This window comes from Globicephala melas, chromosome 4 (assembly GCF_963455315.2).
Source record: "Globicephala melas chromosome 4, mGloMel1.2, whole genome shotgun sequence".
Classification (NCBI taxonomy): Eukaryota; Metazoa; Chordata; class Mammalia; order Artiodactyla; family Delphinidae; genus Globicephala; species Globicephala melas.
In genome coordinates this window covers 23136776-23157805 of record NC_083317.1, presented here as the reverse complement: position 1 = coordinate 23157805, position 21030 = coordinate 23136776, and the positions used below count along the sequence as shown (strand labels likewise).

The window sequence follows — 21030 nt, the reverse complement described above, 5'->3', positions numbered from 1 at the left end:
TTCTTTTCAAACAAATTTATCTGCTTTCATTTAATCATGCATCCAGTCCTGTTGGTATTTCCTACTACTCAGCTTTTTGTAGATTCCTGAGTTCTATTCAACTTTCTCTTATTTTTATAAATGAAAAAAAACTAAAGCTCCAACTAGGCCTCTTGAAACACTTCCCCAGGTAGATGGAAACTATGATAATTTGTCTTAAATGTAAATTATGAATCACAGACATGAGGGAGGATGTATTTCTATACCTTTTACATCCTACCCAGTGCACATAGCTTAGTTATGTTCAGAGATTTGGCACCTTTGTTGATAGTACTCAACATCTGCACAATGGGAGGGAAGCATGACTTTGGAGTGCGGAGGGGAACCATGGGCAAAGGCGATTTGTCTACGTGTTATCCTCAAATCATCAATCTGCTATGAAGTGGAATTGACCAAGGCAAATGTCAGGCGGAGATCACTTCATCATTGCACTGTGAAATGAATGGGCTTCTTTTGGAGCCCTGAAGAGGCACGTCTCCCTGCTAAGAAGGAGTTTAGGCAAGTTGGGGAAGGCTTTCTCTGAATATGTGTCACCCTGCTATTGAAACCTCACAGCAACATAAACTCAGGCTAACTATGGAGTAACCCCTGGAGAGCCTCTGTTGATAAACTTCCTGTGGGTTACAATCCACAATCAGTCCCTAACCCTGGGGGATGCGGACAGCCATTCTGGCTCTTCTTGATCACGTACACATGGAGTTATGTTGTGAGAGGTGGTAAATAATAGTTTTGTGGGGGGGGGTTTGGCAAAATATGGTCCTAGACACCTTTTCCAACTCCATCCAACCTCTGTATTTTACACTCTGTACTTTTTTCAAATTAGAATTCTCTCTATTCTCCACACAAGCTGTGTGCTTTCACGCCCCCAGGCTTTGCTTAAGTTCCTCTCTGTTTTGCCCATGTCTCTACCTATCTAATTTCTCCACTTTCTTTAAAGCTTCCTGAAGTCGTTCTTAATCCCCTATTCAGAAATGATCCCTTCTTTTTGTGGCACAGTAGCTGTTGGTTTTCACTTTTCTTCCGACATTTTTACAGCCTGATTTATATCATCAAATGTGTTTATGCCTGATCTTTTTTTTTTTTTTTTTTTTTTTTTTGTGCGGTACACGGGCCTCTCACTGTTGTGGCCTCTCCCGCTGCGGAGCACAGGCTCCGGACGCGCAGGCTCAGCGGCCATGGAGCACGGTCCCAGCCGCTCCGCAGCATGTGGGATCCTCCCGGACCGGGGCACGAACCTGCGTCCCTTGCATCGGCAGGGGGACTCTCAACCACTGCGCCACCAGGGGAAGCCCTATGCCTGATCTCTTCAATAATACTATTAGCAATTTGAGGGCAGCATCTGTAGCTCTATTACCTTTGTATCCTCCTGAGTGCCAATGCTGTGTTCCTTCATTGTTTCCATACACGAAAGATATTTCTCTCTCTCTTTCTCTGTTGCACACACACACACACACACACACAGAGTTTGTACACAGTCTTATGCTATTGCTACCCTTATTCCTCCCTCCATTCCACCCTAAGAGGACTTAATGTCAAAATTACCTTAGAGGGTACCAGTCAAATTCTCCTCTGGCATAGTTCAACCCATTGCCTGAGATAAAAATAATTTGACAAAGAGGAAAATCCAATTGCAAAGAGTACCAGACTCTGTGTGTGTGTGTGTGTGTGTGTGTGTTTGTGTGTGTAGCACTTTTTTTCATTCCCTAGGGAAATCAAGAACTGGTGAAATAAAGGAGTCATCTGTCTTTCACACCTATAAATGTGCTGTTTCCGCCCTTTTCTGCAAAGAATTGACTGTGAGCTTCCTCAAGTACAGTGGGCGCTTCCCAGAATGAGGAAAAAGTCTGAGGAGGGAGCCTGGGCAAAATAACTTCCTAAATATATTGTCCTAAATATACCACTAACAAAGAAGAGGTTCTCAAGCTGTGAGATGTTGAGAGGGCCATGGGTTAGAGTCAGCCTCGGTCTGTTGTGGAGAGGAGTCTTTGACCCTCCTCCACCCTTCGCAGTAACCCCAATCCTAGGATGCCAAGTAAGTGAATCTTCCGTGTGAAGATGGTGTTATAGTGTTCTGCCTGGGGAAAACCGATGGCAAACAAGATCTCTCCTATCTATGTTAGCTTGTTTCCACTCTTACCCCTTGCCTTTCCGGAAGCAATGTCACCTCCATTTCAGCATCGTGAGGGTAGAGGTTGGGGTCTGGATTCTGAGCTCTACAATATTCCTAACCCCTTCTACTTCTGTGTCCTCGCTGATAAAGAAACAGCCAAGGGCCTCGCTGGGTCAGGGGCGAGGCAATTGAGCAACGTAATGTACAGACGAAAGGATCCATTCCAGCCGGTTGCTCTGGCCCAGGCCGACCGACAAGGGCCCTGGGGCCAAGTATTCTGCCTCTCGCACACTCTTGCCCCAGGTCTGACATCAAACTGACACACCTTTTCCTACCTTTCCAGGGGAAAACCGGATATATCCCAAAGTTCAGAAGAGGAGAGTTAGCTGTGGACGCTTGCCACGGCTCCATCCCTTCAATTTACAGGCGGGCACACGCAGGTGTGCGTATGGGTAGGAGGTGAGCAGGACTCCCGCTCAACTCATCTTTGTATGTTTCCAAAACCTCCCGCCACTCAACCCTCGCGGGGACAATGCCAGCGCTGTGAGCTGGGCGCCCAGGGCAGAGCCCGCCGAGTGTGTCTGGGAGAGACATTGGACGTCTGCTAGGACGCAGTAAACGCTGACAGCCGAGTTGAACGCAGTCCCCCTAATATCTCATCCCCTCCCCAATCTCTCTCCCTTAAGGTATCTGCTGTCAGCAGCAGTGGGTCGACGTGGATAAGAAACACCGTGCACATCTTTCCGCCTACTCTCTAGAGCACGAGGAGGCAGGCGGTGTAGACACCAGAGGGCGTCTGCTTTCCCTCTGCCAGGGCAGAGTGGAAAGCGTGAGAAGCGGGCCGCTTGCTGAAGGTTTGAGCGAGAGGGAGGGCCTGGAAGAGGGAGAACCCCCCCGCCCCACGCCCTTGGAGGAATGAGAGCTGCGGAATAGACCGTCTGCCCCCAGATGGCCCGCTCCAGCTAAGCCCGGGCGCGCTTGGAGCGCGGGGCCGGGCGACAGCCTGCACCATCAACACCAATTCCAGCAGTCCGCTTTCGCGAACTGGCCCTCAGCTGTGCAGGAGCTCCAGGCCGCCCGCCCTCCTCGGCCCAGGGCCGTCCGTCAACGTGCGGATCGCCGTCAGGCTGAGCGTGCGGCCGCCACTCGTGGACGTGCTCGTTCCAGTTGGATCGCGGCGACCTCTGTAGCTAGAGGCACAGGGAACCGAACTCGCGCCTCCGAGCTCGACTGCGGACGAACCCTGGAGCGGCGCGCTCCCGGCAAGCGGTCGCCGTGAGGCGCGGAGGGATACGCCTCCGCAGCGCTTCCCCTCCCCTCCCCTCCTCTCCCCGCGCCCCCGCCCCCGCCTCCCTCCCAGCCCGGCTCTGCTGCCGCCGCGGCGGCCGCTGCTGGTGCTGCTGCTGCCGCCGCCGCCGCCGCCGCTGCTGCCTGGATATAGTGCGGCAAGGAGCGGAGCTCGCAATCACTTTGCAAGGAGGAGCGCGCGGGCTGCGGACGGCTGGGGCGCCCAGGGAGCGGCGACGGCTCTAGCAGAGGCGGCCGTGACAGCAGAAGGTTCTCTCTCCGGGACTGGACTGAATAACTTTGGAACTGTCCACCAGTGTCACGTCCTGAACATGAGCCTTCTCCTCTCCTTCTACCTGCTCGGGTTGCTTGTCAGTAGCGGGCAAGGTAGGAGTGTGGTGCTTTATTGCATTTACTTTCCCTCCCCCTTCTACCTAACCAAGAGAGGCAGAAGGAGGCACAAGAAGAATTAAATGACGGAACTAAAGTTATAGTTGTTGTTATTTTCCCTCTTTTTTTAGCAGCGGCTAAAAATTGTATCTGTTCTGTGGAGACCCTTAAATAAGAGAAAATACAGAATGGGAGATAGGCATTAGTGAGCAGGAGATTGAGGCAAACTGCATCTTTTTCTGGGATCTTGGCTTTCTCCGATCGTCATTATCAAAAATTGGATGGGTGTGTTGGTGTGTGTTCACAGTTAAATATCTGAGGTTGCGAAAAGAAAGGGAGCGATGATGTTTTTAAGAAGCAGCAAAAACTATCAGCATTAAACTCGTTGTGGAATACCTCTGTTGTGTGCAGGAAATTCAATTCTTAGAGACTTTTTTTTTTCTTCTCTTTCCCAAGACCCCAGTTCCTGACGGAAGTGAACGATGTTGGTTTATTTCTGTTGAGAACTAAGAGAGGGGCCATGGATATTGTGTGTAAGAAAGCAAATGGGTAAAACTAGGGATGTGTTGCAGTCATTCATTTTCAGCGTCTCCCCCACCCCTTCGTTAATACAGGAAGGTTGAAAATTTTTGTACCATCAGGTTGTAATTACACCTGTAAGGGATGTTTTAGCTTGTGGGGAACTGGTGGGGTTTTTATCTATTAAGAAAAAAAAAAAAAAAAGAATAGCTTACTAGAATAACCTGAGAGAGAATTTGGGGAAGCTACCTCTGTTTATGTTTATAGAGATAGATGTAAATTTATCTTGCTTTGTTTAATTTACATTCACAGAAAATATATTTATAATAAATGGAGACATTTACAACTGTCCAGACAAGTTTGGACATTTAATTGGAGACACAAAATGCTAAAACATACATTGGTGGAAGTCTTCAACGTAAAAGAATATAGAAGTAATTTCGTGATGTGTAATAATCTCAGAGAATGTTATATTATTAGTGTAGCATGAAATTGTTTTTTTGAGAAAAAATAAATTACAGCACAAGTTAAAATATCTCCATTGTATTCAATTCTCAGCCTTTTAGCCTCTTCTGTGTTTCTCATTTAGTCCAGCAGGGGGTGGTAGAACTCCATTGTAAGCCCAGAAATGGTGGTTCGGTCCTTCCACACTCACTAGGTCCTTCTATCATTCTTCAGCAGGGCTTGACATTTTGGATATGAAGGCTTCCTTTCTCTGCCCTTCTCCTCCCTAAAGCTGTAGTGTTAGTGGCTGATGAAACACGATTGGATGCAGATTTTATGTTCAGAAATCAGAAAGCAAACTGTACGTGGCTGTAGTTTGCAAAGTGTCTTGCTAAGATGCTCCTCCTTTTCTCTTAATAAAATAGAGTATGCAAAATTTCAGTCATAGCAAAATTGCAGATATGTCTATCTGAAGCTAATATTAGCCCAATCAGTTAGGTGAATCATTATTACCACAAAGATCAACATACACTTTTATGTCCTACAGATATACTGCTTTAATTTTTGGACAGCTGCTGTTGGTTTAACTGTTCATTTATAATATAGACAGGTATTTCTGAATACTGAGAAGCAGTCTCTGAAAATTGCAGTTGAAATCCCACTTCAGTTAACCAAGAGTAGATAGTGTGGAGCAAGATGGGGCATAATAGGAAGCAAGTTTATGCAGCCAGGATTACACTGTGACTGGTTTGGAGAAGAAAAATGTCTCAGTTGTGGAGTCTGTGAATTTGCCATCGTAGACATTAAGTGTGTTGGAATTTGGGGGATAAAAAAGAAATCCAGGAACGTTTAAATAGTACACACAGACACATATAATTTGGGTCTTTATATGTAACACATCTGAAATTGCAATTCACCTAATTTATAATTCAGAACGCAGGGTGATTATAAAGCGAGGCTCTAAGACCGAAGCATGCCTGAAGGGGAGCCCATATTCACTTTAATGAAACAGGGAAGGAGGGGAGCATCGTTCTGAAGATCTATCTAGCACAATTTAAAAATGCATGGCACTCACAGAGGCATAGATGCATGCATAGCAGAGAGCCCTAGCTTTTGTGAAACAGAACATGTGGTACTTCTGTGCCGTGTGTCCCAATGAAGTCAGAGATGCTTGGAAACAGCAATCCTGATCCTGGAGTCCAATCCCTCTATGCTAGTGTTTTGTTCTCCAATTAAGGATGCAGCAGCAAGTATCAGAAATACCACTGGGAGCAGTTTGAAAAAATGCATCTAGTGTAACTCATAATTTTGTTTATTCTTTTATAAATGGGGCCATGGAAAAGCCGCCAGTCAGTGATCCCTGAGCTTGCCTTAGAAATACTAAAATCCCAGCTTGCTGATTTATGTTTCCAACAATATCCTTGCAGGGGATTTTATGAAGCATGATTGAAGCTATTGCTTTGGAAAGTGGTGTGCAGTTAGACTGGGGCAAGGCAACGATGATGTATTCCCTTTTAAGTAGTCAAAACGTTTTGAACTGCAGCAGTCGAATAGAAGAAAATGACAGAAGTGAAAAACTGACTAACTTAAGTGGATGCCAATACCATAATTAGCTAACAAGGCCTAACAGTTCTAAATTTCAACACAACGTTATTGTTCTACTGCAGTGAGAGGCTTTTTTTTATTGTAGCAGAAATGCTCCTTTAAAAGCCTCTCATTCTCACTGCAAGATTCATATCTAATGAAGTGAGGTTGGGATTTAATTGTCAAGTCTGCATTGCATTGTCAATGGAATGGAGATTCCATAACTCTATAACTTTTGCGATTATTTTTCTTTTGTATTTAAAACTTGGTCACAGCTTCGGTCATCATACATCTCAAGTGATAACTTAAGTCTGTGATTCACAGGGCATGTGCTGTTTGGATCTATGTAAATTCAGATTACCAAACTGTAGTATGTATGGATTGCTTTCCTAAACCTTTTTTAATTTTTAAAATAATTTTCTTCTTCTTTTAAAAATTACCCAAATGTGATTAATACACATCTATTACTGAATGTTCACATACATAAATTAGAAGCATTGTTGTATGAAATTATAAAGCAAGAACAGAGCTATTCATCTCTCTTTCAATCCAGTACAAGATACATACATAGAACACTCACCTAAGTCAAAATCATGGGGAGAAGGGGGCGAATTACCCAGTTACTTAAGCTTACAGGCATCTGCTTAAAATTACTCTTTCTGGTGAAGTGCTAGTAAGTCATTGTTTGTTAGAAAAGTGTCCCTTCTAAAAATAAAGCACAGGTATATGTGTGTCTACCAGTTTCAGGTCTTGAGGAAGGTCTCCACAAACCTATCTTTTGTTTGGGCTGTTAAACACACACAACCTCTTTTATCTACCCTGATCTAATCCTTCAATGTCAGCCTCTCTTTGTAAGGTTTCTATTGAATCAACTCCATATTCATCTGCACTTAGAGAACATAGGCTATGTCAATTAATATCGTGTGATCAATAAATAACCCAGAGGATTTCCTTCCCTGCTTTATGTCAAAGGAGTTAAGCGGAGTGTTTTGTCACTTTAGTGTCCAAACTTTGGTGTCCACTTTAGTGTCTAATGTTGAATTGGAGCTCATAGAACAAGAGGAGAGGTTGGTGGGTCCTGAGTGTTCATGGAGTCTTTTCAGTGACACAGGGGGCTAATGGTCCCCCAGAGGTAATGCCTTCTTAGAGAAGCAATTAATGGAACAAAAGAACCTCATACAGTCCAAAAGAAAGTCACACTTCATATAATCTAGTAAATAAAATTGCTTGTTTTCAAACATAGGACTAGTTTGTAATGAGACTGAGAAATGAGCTACAGAGATTGAGGCTAACCAAGCTGAACAGTATAATTTGTTTTTGCTTGTTTCCTTGGGAAGGAGCAGTGAGAATGGAAACAGGGTTGTCAATCTGAAGACCCTGGAACTATTCCTGCTGCTTCCTCTGGCTTTTGACATTTGTGAAATGATTTTAATTCTTCTGTTTTTGAGGTCATGTCTCACAGCAGTGAATTTTTGAGAGCATGAAGAAAGTACTTCATAAGTGGTAGAGCTAGTCTGAATTGCTTTTGCTTTTTTGGTCCAAAATAAAGATAATCCTCTAGGAGCTGGTGTATGCAAAATTAATTTAATAATTGTATATTCTTATAAAGTGAACAGCATTGTTTTTCAAGTTTTATTGACCTAGATTCTAAATTCCTTGTGCCCTTTATTCTATCCCAGTTATACTGAAGATAGGCCTATTTAACAGATTATAAATTAGTTTTAATTTTCCAAATTATATGATATGAGAACACTTTAAGATGCAAGCAGTGCTTTTATGCTTTCATTAAATGTAATATTCCTGAGCTTCATAGAGCCAAGCTATCTTTAATTGTTCAGCAAGTAAAAGTGCTTCTGTATGGCACTCTTTTGAATATTTTAATAACTTTTAACTGTTTACAATTATAATAATAGTGCTCATCTCAAATAGCTATCAACACACTTCCTAATTTCACTTGTGCCACTAACAGTTCATCAAACATTACAAGATATTTTAGAAAGATGTAATGAAAAAAACTTGCCTGAATTTAAATAGTTAAGAGGCAGATGGGGAATTTTGAGAGTATTTATAAGCATAACAATCAACAGATCAGTCTTCGAAGAATTTCAGGTCAATTAATGAAAATTGTCTTGGCTGCAATTTGCTTTTTAAAACAAGCAGAGAAGGAGAAAGAACACTGGATTTGGAATCAGAAGACCTAGAACACTAAGGGCCTCTTGATTTTTTGAAGAAGCAACTTAGTCTCTCAGAGCCATTATTTGTTTACTTGAAAATCTGATATAAAAATATCTGGCTGGTTGACCTTGCTGTACTGTAATGTGGAGCAGTTGTGATAACACATATGTGTAGGCATCTTGTAAAATGTCAATCCTACTATACCAGACTTTATTTATATTTTTGGTATAATATGCATACATATAAATCTGCCTATGGCTTAAAAACATCTCATTTATTAATTTAAAAAGTTATCATAAGCTGCTCTGTGATTAGAGAAAAATATTGAAGGGGCTGAGATAATCTAATTCATTGATGAGAGTGGCTTATTCATCAAACTATTCATTACATGCCTGTGGTGTCTCAGACATCTTATTAGGCAGCATTCCTAGGAATGATTATATAGGTCATGTGATGAACACCTCTAGGGGGTGCTACTCGTAGTCATAGTGTTAGAATACATATTTATTTTCACAGTTTTCCAGCAGAGGGCAGTAAATTGTCTTGAGGAATGAGTTTCTTTTTTGTATCATGAATCCATTCTATGGGCCAACACTAGGCTGGAATTAGTCAGAGTCTTAGAATGGCACACAGTTAGGATAAGTGACTTACTGAAGGTCAAATAGAAAAGTAAAAGGGTTAATAACTGGAGTTCTGGTATCTAAATTCTCAATTCAGTTCTCTGAACACCAAACTTGCATAGATTAAAAAAATTAATCTAATGTTTCTTCAGCTCAGAGTAATGATGATAATTAAATTCTGTGCCATTTTGTCAGTTATTCAAATATCAAATACTTGTTGAGGCTATACAATGAGTATAACCTCAGCATCTTATGGCAGTAAAAGAACACTTGTTCAAAGTGCTTTCAACTACCTTGTAACTAAAGATCATCAAGAATCCAAGAAAGTATTATATTTTATGGATGAAAAAATTGAGAGGAATTATCTTATTTTCCTATATCAATTATCATTAGTAGTTACTTGAAATTAGGATTAGATTTTCTCACTTCTAGTTCAATGCCTATTTTTTAATGTATTGAATGCATTTGTTTGAAAATTTGTGTTTGTGTGGAGGAGTGGTGGTGCATAGGATTCAAGGTTTATAGATGAGAAGACAAAAATATGAATTTAAAAAGCCAAATCAGCATATGAGAGATGAATAAACTGTTCAACTAAATGTTGTGAAATGACCAAGTATATAATTAAGTAAAAATTAAATGATCTAAATGAGTCCTTAGGAATTCAGCACCTAGAAAGAGCTAAAACTTGTCCAGTGTTTATTAACTGCCGGGCTCAATTGCATGCACTTCATATGTACTAACTAGCTTCATATATACAACAATCCTTAATTATTACCATATTATATTCCCCTTTTATGCTTGAGGGCTGTGAGGCGTAGAAGTTTAAGGAACTAAGATTGCACGGCTAGGACACAAAGATTTGAACTCAGGACATGTGCAAAGATTTGCCTCTTTACCAGGACATCACCTTGTCACTCACTGAAGCAGAGGAGGCATCAACATGGTGAGAGTACTTGGAGAAAATAATACAAGGAGAAAAAAATGTGGGACAATAAATTTTAGGGAAAGAGGCAAATGTTCAGAGGACAGAAATAATCCAGTTTAATTAAATTAAGGTTTGGAAGGGTGAGTTGTTGGCCTCAGTATGGGAATGTTGATGCAACCAGGAGGCAGTCAGGCCTTGAGGCCAAACTGAGGTTGACTCTTCCCTGTGGATATTTGGGACCAATTGTTTGGGCAGGAAGATAACAGGAGTAAAGTTTTATTTTGTCTTTAAGTCTACTGGCCATGTGTGGGATGGACCAGAGGAAAATGAAAAAGGAATGAATGGACAAGACACATGTTTCTGTGGATGAATGAATGTATCTTAGTAACACATTAGATTTGGAAAATTGGGAGGAAGGTGGCACCTGAAGTTTTAAGCCTATTTGCCAGAAAGAATGGTTATATCTTAACAAAAATAGGAAAGTAAGTAAAGAAAACTGCTGATATTAGGCAAGAGATTTGTTTTGCTTCTTTGTAATTTTAAAAAATTATATGTTAAGTTGAGGAATCCATGGAATATCTAGATAGAAATGGCAGTATTAAATTGGGAAATATAAACTGCTGATAAAGATAATTTTTATTATCATCTCTTTAGAATTTTTCTCCCTTTTCATTTAACTTCTGTCTTTATCTCTTCCATCACTGTTTATACTCTAGCCTTATTTAGCATGTCTGGAATTTTGGATAAAATCTCAGAAGCATGTGGGTCAAATTTGTCTTTCTTATGTATTCTTTATTTTCTCTGCTTTATCCATAGTTTTTATTATTATTATTCTGGAGAAACAACACAAAATAAAACATGATAAAATAAGAAAAAAAACAAAAAAGCAAGTCAAAAAACTAAACTAAAACAAAAAACAAAAGAGAAATTTGGTATTGAATATATAGAGTTGAATATTTTTCTACTAGTACCCAAGGGAACAAATAGAATGTCTACTCTATGCCAGGGAGCTGTGCTGGTCATTTTCACTCATTATCCCATTTAATCCTGATAAAACCACATTTGATAGATGATGTTTTGAGATTGAAAGTGTCTGATTTGCCTAGCGCTACTATGTATGTTCTGTCTGCTGATGCCCAAATTTATAGCCAAGAGCATCAAATGCATTTAAGGTAAAAGGTAGTCTTTTCTGCTTCAGTGTGTGTTTCTTTGATGCATGTTAACTTATACACAATTGATAAATAGGAGGATAATGTACGGATTGTGTTGATCCATATATTATTTCTTCAAGTCATTAATTTTTAAGTGACCAAGAGCACACTTTCTCACATTTGAAGAGAAAAACCTTAGCAATCTCTGATGATGTTAAGAAAAATGTGAAAAATCAACTCAAGTGCCTTTCTGTAGTGCAAGTATTAGTCTGTTTAGTGACTTTAAGAACCATCTTGATTTCTACTACATTATATAACTGGCAACATTGAGAGTGCATTTGGAGAAAATAGGAAATCATTTCCCCCTGTGTTAAAATGATGTGTTTGTTTACTTGTTTGTTGTCTTATTTTTAAAAGGCTATACCCTGGATCATAGTTTTCATTTTAAAGTGAATGCACTTCTGGCTTGCTACTTGAAAGAAGATCCAAAAGCTAGGTGCAAATACTAGTAGAGATTTAACTGTGCTGGTATTTTAATAAAGATTGTTATGGTGGTTGTTAGCACTTGGTTTTAAATTTCTGTAGGTTTCAAATGTTCTGACCTCCGATCCTGTCTTTTTCTATAAGCCCTGATATTTTTTACTGCACAATTTTGCAGACACCAGCATTTTTCAAGGATGCAAATATGGTGTTACAGCAGAAACGGATGTCACTGCTTGTAAAAGAAATCAATGTAATATGGCTAAGACCTATATTACAGTAGAATAGAATATGCCCCAATTTAAGAAAATAAGCACATTGTACTTTGTTCTAATTACTAATGAGGGGGCTTCTGGACAGGTTTTCTATTATTGTAACTTGTCCATTCCTAACCAGTTTTCTGGTTTATAATATGAGGCTTTCTGATTATATTTAAATTTATATATATTTATATTTATTATATTTATTGTCCAAGTTAATTTCTCTCTGATTATTATTTTCTACCAATCACAAATGTTCAATATTGCCTGAACAGAGAAGTTGCACTTTTATATTATAGCAATAACTTTGGTCACTCATGAGAGAAAAGCTATACACAGATTATGGAAAGGTTAAAATATATAACATAAGGTATGTGCCACACACTTTATCAAAGTACTGATCTATGATATTTACATGTTTCTGGTTTTTTTAACTTTATTTACTTAGGTAAACCACTTACACCTTTTTCTATTTTTGACCACGCCACACTGCATGTGGAATCTTAGTTCGCTGACCAGGGATCCAACCCGCGCCCCCTGCAGGGGAAGCACGGAATCTTAACCACTGGACCACCAGGGAAGTCCCAGATAAACCACTTACAGCTTTCTAAAACCAACTGAAGCTAAACACATTTTAAATCTTGTTCACTTCTTTATCATAATCTTTATCGTAGAATAACTGGCTTCACCCTACCTATTCTACAGATTGTATAATAATGCTTCATACCAGATTAAACTTTTTAATTATCAAAGAGAGTTACATTATAAAATTTAACATTTGAAACTGTATATTAGGATACACTGAGAAACAGCAGTTGACAAAATCTTTTGTAGTCAACTTTAACTTACCTATTTGAAGTCCCACAATTATGCTGAAATGTAGATACTATTCCTGATTTAGAAAAGAGGTGAATGAACCTCAAAGAGGTAAAATCACTTGCCCAGGAAGAAAGACTTAAAACATGGTAAGACCAGGACTTGATATAAATATTTTACTCTAGATACAACAGATTTTTCTGTTATAAATTCTGTTTTTGTCTGAGTATGTTTTACTGATATCTATGAAGCAATTCCCCAAAATAATTTTAGTGCAGTACATATTTTATGACACTATGCTCTTTAAAGTTACTTTGGGGCTGTGTTTATGGGACACATGCTGTTAATTTTAGTTAGAGGTCTACCTTTCAGTTGAATTATTTGGGAGTTCCTGACTTAGAAGTGTTAAGACTTTTGCTTTTTATTCATTTGCACAGTCCTGTCCTTTCAGCCTCATTGCTTGTTACTGTGCACACTGCTCTTACACCATTCCTGGAACTCCCAATTTGGTCCCTGTGTGTACTCAGCCCATGTGTTTTACACATTTCCTATCTGTCTTTGTGTGGATGATTACCATTGACTCAGCTCAAGCATCTCATCACTGAAGACATCTTTCTTTCAGCAAATATACATTAATTGCCTACTACATACTAGTCAATATGCAAGGCACTCTAGATCCAAAGAAGGTGGTGATATATCTGATTTCTGCATGCCAAACTTCGCTGAACTCTACTGTGACCTTGCATGTGAACTTCATAAGAGCAAGAATGCCTTTCCATGTTGGCTTCCCATTAAACGCAATGTACTGGATTAGAGAGTTTACTGTAAATTCATGTGTATTCCTGGAACATAGTAGATGCTTAGCAAATATGTGCTGAATTAATATTTAAGTGTTACCCAGCAGAATTAAACTAAAATGGCTGACTTAAAAAATACATATATATTATCTATATCTATATATATATAGTTAGATAGAAAGATAGATTTACCCTTGACTTTGGATAATGGTTTGGTTTGTTGGGAAGTATTAATGTTGTTCCAGTATTTACTTCAAACATTTGTTTATATCACTGCCATGCACTTGATAGGCTTTCAGTAAATACATGAATATCAATAATCAGGTCATAGTGATTATTTAATTCAGGAGGAATGGCAAAGATGAGCTGCCCTATCCCTGATCTTATCTCCATAAATAATAAAGCAGACTTTTAAATCTTGCTATAAGATTTGTTCTTCTGAAGCCTTATCTGAGGGATAGGACATGGTTATCTAGTTGGAGTTTTAAAGTCTTCAGTATATAGAAATAAATGAGGGAGATACAATATGTTGATAATGATATAATTAAACAGAATAGATATTGTCAATAGTAAATGTCTGATATGTCAGTAGAGCAAGTATTTAAAGTCCTGAAAATCAAGATAATCCCCTGGGGTTCATTAAAAGTTGATTATTCAATCAATGATTATTGGAAGCCGATTCTAAACTGTATGTGTAGGAAGACAAGTAAGAGAAAAGTTATTTTTACCTTATTGTTTCATAAGCACTTGGATTTTTTTTATCTTTTTTAAATGAACTCCAGTTTAACCTCAAACAGTTTTCTCTTGTCTCGTAGCCATGTTTTGTAATGATTTTATGATGTTCTCTAGGTCTGACCTCAGTGATAAATAAAAACATTTAAATTGATGGGACAGAATACATTTTCAAATACTCCAGAATATCTTTATCACCTACTTATTTGTCTGCCTACCATTTACCCACTAATGTTACCATTATTGTGTATGCCTCTAACTTGAAACAGTTTGCAGTTAAAGATATTACTATTGCTTATAATTCACTTATTTTTACTTTTCTTTCTCCCTCAAATTTCACATGATTTATAATCACTTTAATCGGTTAACTCCATGAGTCATTTTATTTCAAAGCCCCCCCGTAAGCCCCATGCTGTTGCATTTTACCTTTGTGGAGATTGCATGTGGTCTGCAATTTAGAAAGAAAACTCAACATTTGTTATTAAATGATATTATGCCCTCCTCAATGCTTTTGTGAAAACGTGCTTAGCCACATCCAAAATGGATATGAAATATTCAACTTTAGTAGTCTCATGATATTAACATAATGCTTCTTAGTACAGAATTCTGAACAATTATGAAATACCCTAATTTGCTAATGTATTTTCTCTTTCAAGTCCTTGGTCTATTTCTATTGTAATGAAACAGTTTGTTAAAAATACCCTCCTTCCTCCACTGGCATTAACACACAGTTTGTTTGATGAATGGTGACTTCTTTAAGCAGAATGTATTTCCTTCTTGCTAGGAAAATCAAAAGGTTAAACTTACAGGCTGCGGTGGAGAAGAGGAATTATCTAGCAGTTAACTTTCACTTGTCTCTTCCTGTTTGGCTGCCTCTCACTCCCATACCTCACTTAAAAGTCTCAGTATCTTAGATTATTTACATGAATGTGGATGTGTGATGGGATAAGTGAAGTTGTCCTAAGAAGTGCCTTTTACTGATTGTGGTTCCAGAATATATTCTAACCACTGAGCAGAAATTAATGCAGGGAGCTTTGACTAAGAAGGGAAGTAAATACTAATAGTGCAGATCAGTCACTGTTTTGTTTCAAGGAGGATAATTCATCAGCTAAAAGGGAATGGAGAAGTGGGTGGTGAGGTGAGAATTTGAAGAGCTGGGATAAAGTCTGACATAGTTATATGCATACAATGGGAGAAGGAGATACCCAACAAAAGGATTACAGGCCAGCTTATTTCCTCAACAGTGTCTATTTGTAAGTATTTGATGAATTAATTGGATGAAGGAAGTGTCAAAGATAACCAAATCCAGACTCTAGTTAATGTGGTAAGGACAGATTTTAATCAGTAATATACTATATTGGGAAGAGTGTATTACTATACTCAAAAGGATAAAGAGCCCAGTGTGAACTAAACTCAACTTTGATTTGTATAGTGGTAACTGGGAGTTTTAAAGGGAGAATGAGGAATAAGAGAAAGAGTAGGGAGGGGAGTGAATGTGGGGGGCTCCATAGAGGCAGGGAAGTGAAAAATTGCAAACACCCAGAAAGAGGGAGGGTGGTCCCTATTTGTTAACTGGTTCTTATCAAATTTAGGCTCCCACCTTCCTACAGAGGCTAAGAGACAGGAGTCCTGTCTTCAGGTGATGGCTGGGACAAACAGTAAATTCTTTTGGTAGGCTTGAGTTTGCTAAGGTGGGCACTTTAAGGGCGATGAGAGACATCCTTGGGATGTGGCCTTGAGTTGTTCAAAATTGTGTTAGCCTTTTGTTACAGTCTTTATAGGCCAAGGTGAAGCCTAATTGAGCAGAGTTCTTAGTGGAGCCTGGCTAGAGTTTGGTCAAGGAGAGAATCTCAGAAGAAGGTCTGTTAGTCACCCTGCAGGGTACTTTCATATGAGTGACCACATTTTTATATTCAAAACATATCTAGGAGTTCTGAAAGAGGGAATTGAATTTCATAAAAGCAAAGTAGCATCTAATAAGTACAGGATTCAAATTCAAATTCAGTTAATATTTGATTCTAAAACTTTACTCATTCTACTGACTGAAACATGGTTTTTTTGAAGCAGCAAGGAATTGCTAAAGGGAGAAAGAAAGCACTAGGAGTAGCTCTAGTTTCAGGTTTTTACCATTCTTTCCGGCCATTTCTTTTGAATGGCTAAACTCTAGGTGAGGAACGACCAATTACTAAACAAGTAAATCTTTTACTGACCTAAAAGATTAATGAGCATGGAGAACCAACAGGATTTAGAGATATTGGGGTCTGGGTGGTTGCAAGGTGGGGCAGTTCTAGTTAGTATAATTCATTAAGGGCTATATGACATTAATATTTAAATATCAGCTATATTTTTAAAAGGCTTCTCTTATTGTGAAACCCTATAATTATTAATAATTGAGTAAGTCATCAATTTGTGGTTGACTTATTGAATACTTTCATAATGAAAATACATGAGTTTAGGATGCTTTTAGAGGCAAAGAAGAGAAGAACACATTCAAAGTATCTTAAAAATAAACATCTATTAAAGCATGTCAGGAGCTATTTGGAGGTAGGTTTGGATTTCATGTTTCTCCTCAGTTTTGGCTGTTTTTCCCTGACTTCCTAGAAGAAACATGGCTGCACCAGTTTTATATGTCACATTCTTAGCCAGTGAACTCTGAAACTAGGAAAGAAAAATAAATGCTTATTTGAGTAGCCTCATTTTACTAGTAAAGGAAAAACCCCCATGTGTCATTCAGCAGACTTCCCTGAATTCTCATTGGCTAGAATTGTTTTAAATGAACTCCCCTAAACCAATCAGTAGGAAGGAGAATGACATAACCATAGTTTCCCTTGACTAATCATCTCCTTTCTGTTGCTGAAGGGGAGATCTGAAGAATGAGGGAGGGGGCAGGGAGACCTTCAAGATGGCGGAGGAGTAAGACATGGAGATCAACTTCCTCCCCACAAATACATCAGGAATACATCTACATGTGGAACAACTCCTACAGAACACCTACTGAACGCTGGCTGAAGACCTCAGACCTCCCAAAAGGCAAGAAATTCCCCCACATACCTGGGTAGGGCAAAAGAAAAAACAGAAACAAAAGAATAGGGATGGGACCTGCACCTCTGGGAGGGAACTGTGTAGGAGGAAAAGTTTCCACACACTAAGAAGCCCCTTCACTGGCGGGGAAAGTAGATGGGGGACGGGAAGCTTTAGAGCCACAGAGGAGAGTGCAGCAACAGGGGTGCAGAGGGCAAAGCAGAGAGATTCCCGCACAGAGGATCCGTGCTGACTAGCACTCACCAACCCAAGAGGCTTGTCTGCTCACCCACCGGAGCGGGTTGTCTCAGGATGCCTGAGGAGAGGGGATTCAGAGCACCACTTAAGTGACCTCCAGACACGGGTGCTAGTCGCGGCTATCAGCGCGGACCCCAGAGACGGGCATGAGATGCTAAGGCTGCTGCTGCCGCCACCAGAAAGCCTGTGTGCAAGCACAGGTCACTCTCCATACCTCCCCTCCTGGGAGCCTGTGCAGCCCGCCACTGCCAGGTTCCCGTGATCCAGGGACAACTTCCCCGGGAGAACGCACGGCGCGCCTCAGGCTGGTGCAACATCACGCTGGCCTCTGCCGCCGCAGGCTTGCCCCGCATTCGAACCCCTCCCTTCCCCCGGCCTGAGTGAGCCAGAGCCCCCGAATCAGCTGCTCCTTTAACCCCTTCCTGTCTGAAAGAAGAACAGATGCCCTCAGGCGACCTGCACACAGAGGCGGGTCCAAATCCAAAGCTGAACCCTGCGAGCTGTGTGAACAAAGTAGAGAAAGGGAAATTTCTCCCAGCAGCCTCAGGAACAGTGGATTAAACCTCCACAATTAATTTGATGTACCCTGCATCTGTGGAATACCTGAATAGACAAGAAATCAACCCAAAATTGAGGCAGCAGACTTTGGGAGCAACTGTAGACTTGGGGTTTGCTGTATGCAACTGACTGGTGACTGGTTTTATGTTTATCTTAGTTTAGTATTTAGAGTTTATGATCATTGGTAGATTTGTTTATTGATTTGGTTGCTCTCTTCCTTTTTTTTAAGTATATAGATATATATATTTTTTTATTTTTCTCTTTTTGTGAGTTTATATGTGTATGCTTCTTTGTGTGATTTTGTCTGTTGTGTAGGTTTGCTTTTACCATTTGTCCTAGGGTTCTGTCTCTTTTTTTTTTTTTTTTAGTATAGTTCTTAGCATTTGTTTTCATTGGTGGATTTGTTTTTTGGTCTGGTTGCTCTCTTCTTTTTTTTACTTTTTTTAAATAACTTTTTAATTTTTTATTTTTAATAATTTAATTTTGTTTTATTTTAATAACTTATTTTATTTTATTTTATTTTGTTCTTTCTTTCTTTTTTCTCCCTTTTCTTCTGAGCTGTGTGGCTAACAGGGTCTTGGTGGTCTGGCTGGGTGTCAGGCCTGTGTCTCTGAAGTGGGAGAGCCAAGTTCAGGACATTGGTCCACCAGAGACCTTCTGGCTCCATGTAATATCAAACAGTGAAACCTCTCCCAGAGATCTCCCTCTCAACGGTAAGACTCCCCGCTCCACTCAATGACCAGCAAGCTACAGTGCTGGACACCCTATGCAAAACAACTAGCAAGATAGGAACACAAACCCACCCCAAAACAGAGTGGCTGCCTAAAATCATAATAAGGTCACAAACACCCCAAAACATACCACCTGATGTGGTCCTGCCCACCAGAAAGACAAGATCCAGCCTCATCCACCAGAACACAGGAACTAGTTCTCTCCACCAGGAAGCCTACACAACCCGCTGAACCAACCTTAGCCACTGGGGGCAAACACCAAAAACAACGGGAACTACGAACCTGCAGCCTATGAAAAGGAGACCCCAAACACAGTGAGTTAAGCAAAATGATAAGACAGAGAAACACACAGCAGATGAAGGAGCAAGGTAAAAACCCACCAGACCAAACAAATGAAGAGGAAATAGGCAGTCTACCTGAAAAAGAATTCAGAGTAATAATAGTAAAAATGATCCAAAATCTTGGAAATAGAATGGAGAAAATACAAGAAATGTTTAAAAATGAACTAGAAGAACTAAAGAGCTGACAAACAATGATGAACAACACAATAAATGAAATTAAAAATTCTCTAGAAGGAATCAATAGCAGAATAACTGAGGCAGAAGAATGGATAAGTGGCCTGGAAGATAAAATAGTGAAAGTAACTACTGTAGAGCAGAATAAAGAAAAAAGTAACTACTGTAGAGCAGAATAAAGAAAAAAAAGAATAAAGAAAAAAAGAATTGAGGACAGTCTTAGAGACCTCTGGGACAACATTAAATGCACCAATATTCGAATTATAGGGGTCCCAGAAGAAGAAGAGAAAAAGAAAGGGACTGAGAAAATATCTTAAGAGATTATAGTTGAAAACTTCCCTAATATGAGAAAGGAAATAGTCAATCAAGTCCAGGAAGAACAGAGAGTACCATACAGGATAAATCCAAGTAGAAACATGCCAAGATATATATTAATCAAACTATCAAAAATTAAATACAAAGAAAAAATACTAAAAGCAGCAAGGGAAAAACAACAAATCACATACAAAGGAATCCCCATAAGGTTAACAGGTGATCTTTCAGCAGAAACTCTGTAAGCCAGAAGGGAGGGCAGGATATATTTAAAGTGATGAAAAGGAAAAACATACAACAAAGATTACCCAGCAAGGATCTCATTCAGATTCGGCAGAGAAAATAAAACCTTTACAGACAAACAAATAGTAAGAGAATTCAGCACCACCAAACCAGCTTTACAACAAATGCTAAAGGAACTTCCCTAGGCAGAAAACACAAGAGAAGGAAAAGACCTACAGAACAAACCCAAAGCAACAAAGAAAATGGTAATAGGAATATACATATCGATAATTACCTTAAATGTAAATGGACTAAATGCTCCCACAAAAAGACATAGATGGGCTGAATGGATTCAAAAACAAGACCCTTATATGCTGTCTACAAGAGACCACTTCAGACCTAGTGACATATACAGACTGAAAGTGAGGGGTTGGAAAAATATATTCTTTGCAAATAGAAATCAAAAGAAAGCTGGAGTAGCAATTTTCATATCAGACAAAATAGACTTAAAGACTATTACAAGAGACAAAGAAGGATACTACGTAATGATCAAGGGATCAATCCAAGAAGAAGATATAACAATTGGAAATATTTATGCACCCAACACAGGAGCACCTCTGTACATAAGGCAAATGCTAACAGCCGTAAAAGGGGTTATTGTCAGTAATGCAATCATGGTAGGGGACTTTAACACCCCACATTCACCAATGGACAGATCATCCAAAATGAAAATAAATAAGGAAACACAAGTTTTAAATGATACATTAAACAAGATGGACTTAATTGATATTTATACGATATTCCATCCAAAAACAACAGAATACACTTTCTTCTCAAGTGCTCATGGAACATTCTCTAGGATAGATCATATTTTGGGTCACAAATCAAGCCTCAGTAAATTTAAGAAAATTAAAATTGTATCAAGTACCTTTTCAGACCACAATGTAATGAGACTAGATATCATTTACAAGAAAAAATTCGTAAGAAATACATACACATGGAGGCTAAACAATACACTACTTAATAACGAAGTCATCACTGAAGAAATCAAAGAGGAAATCAAAAAAAATATCTGGAAACAAAT

General features: G+C 39.4%; 1 protein-coding gene across 2 annotated transcripts in view; it reads left to right on the top strand.

Annotated features, from left to right (window-relative positions):
- Positions 1 to 3004: 3004 nt before the first annotated feature.
- Positions 3005 to 21030, top strand: part of NCAM2 (neural cell adhesion molecule 2) — a 493693-nt gene continuing 475667 nt past the window's right edge. Inside the window, exon 1 of one of the 2 annotated variants that reach the window (XM_030877737.2) lies at positions 3005 to 3823. In XM_030877737.2, the coding sequence (XP_030733597.1) occupies positions 3769 to 3823 (55 nt within the window). In that variant the 5' untranslated portion in view covers positions 3005 to 3768. The remainder of the gene's footprint in view (positions 3824 to 21030) is intronic. The other variant, XM_030877736.2, reaches the window with a different exon arrangement.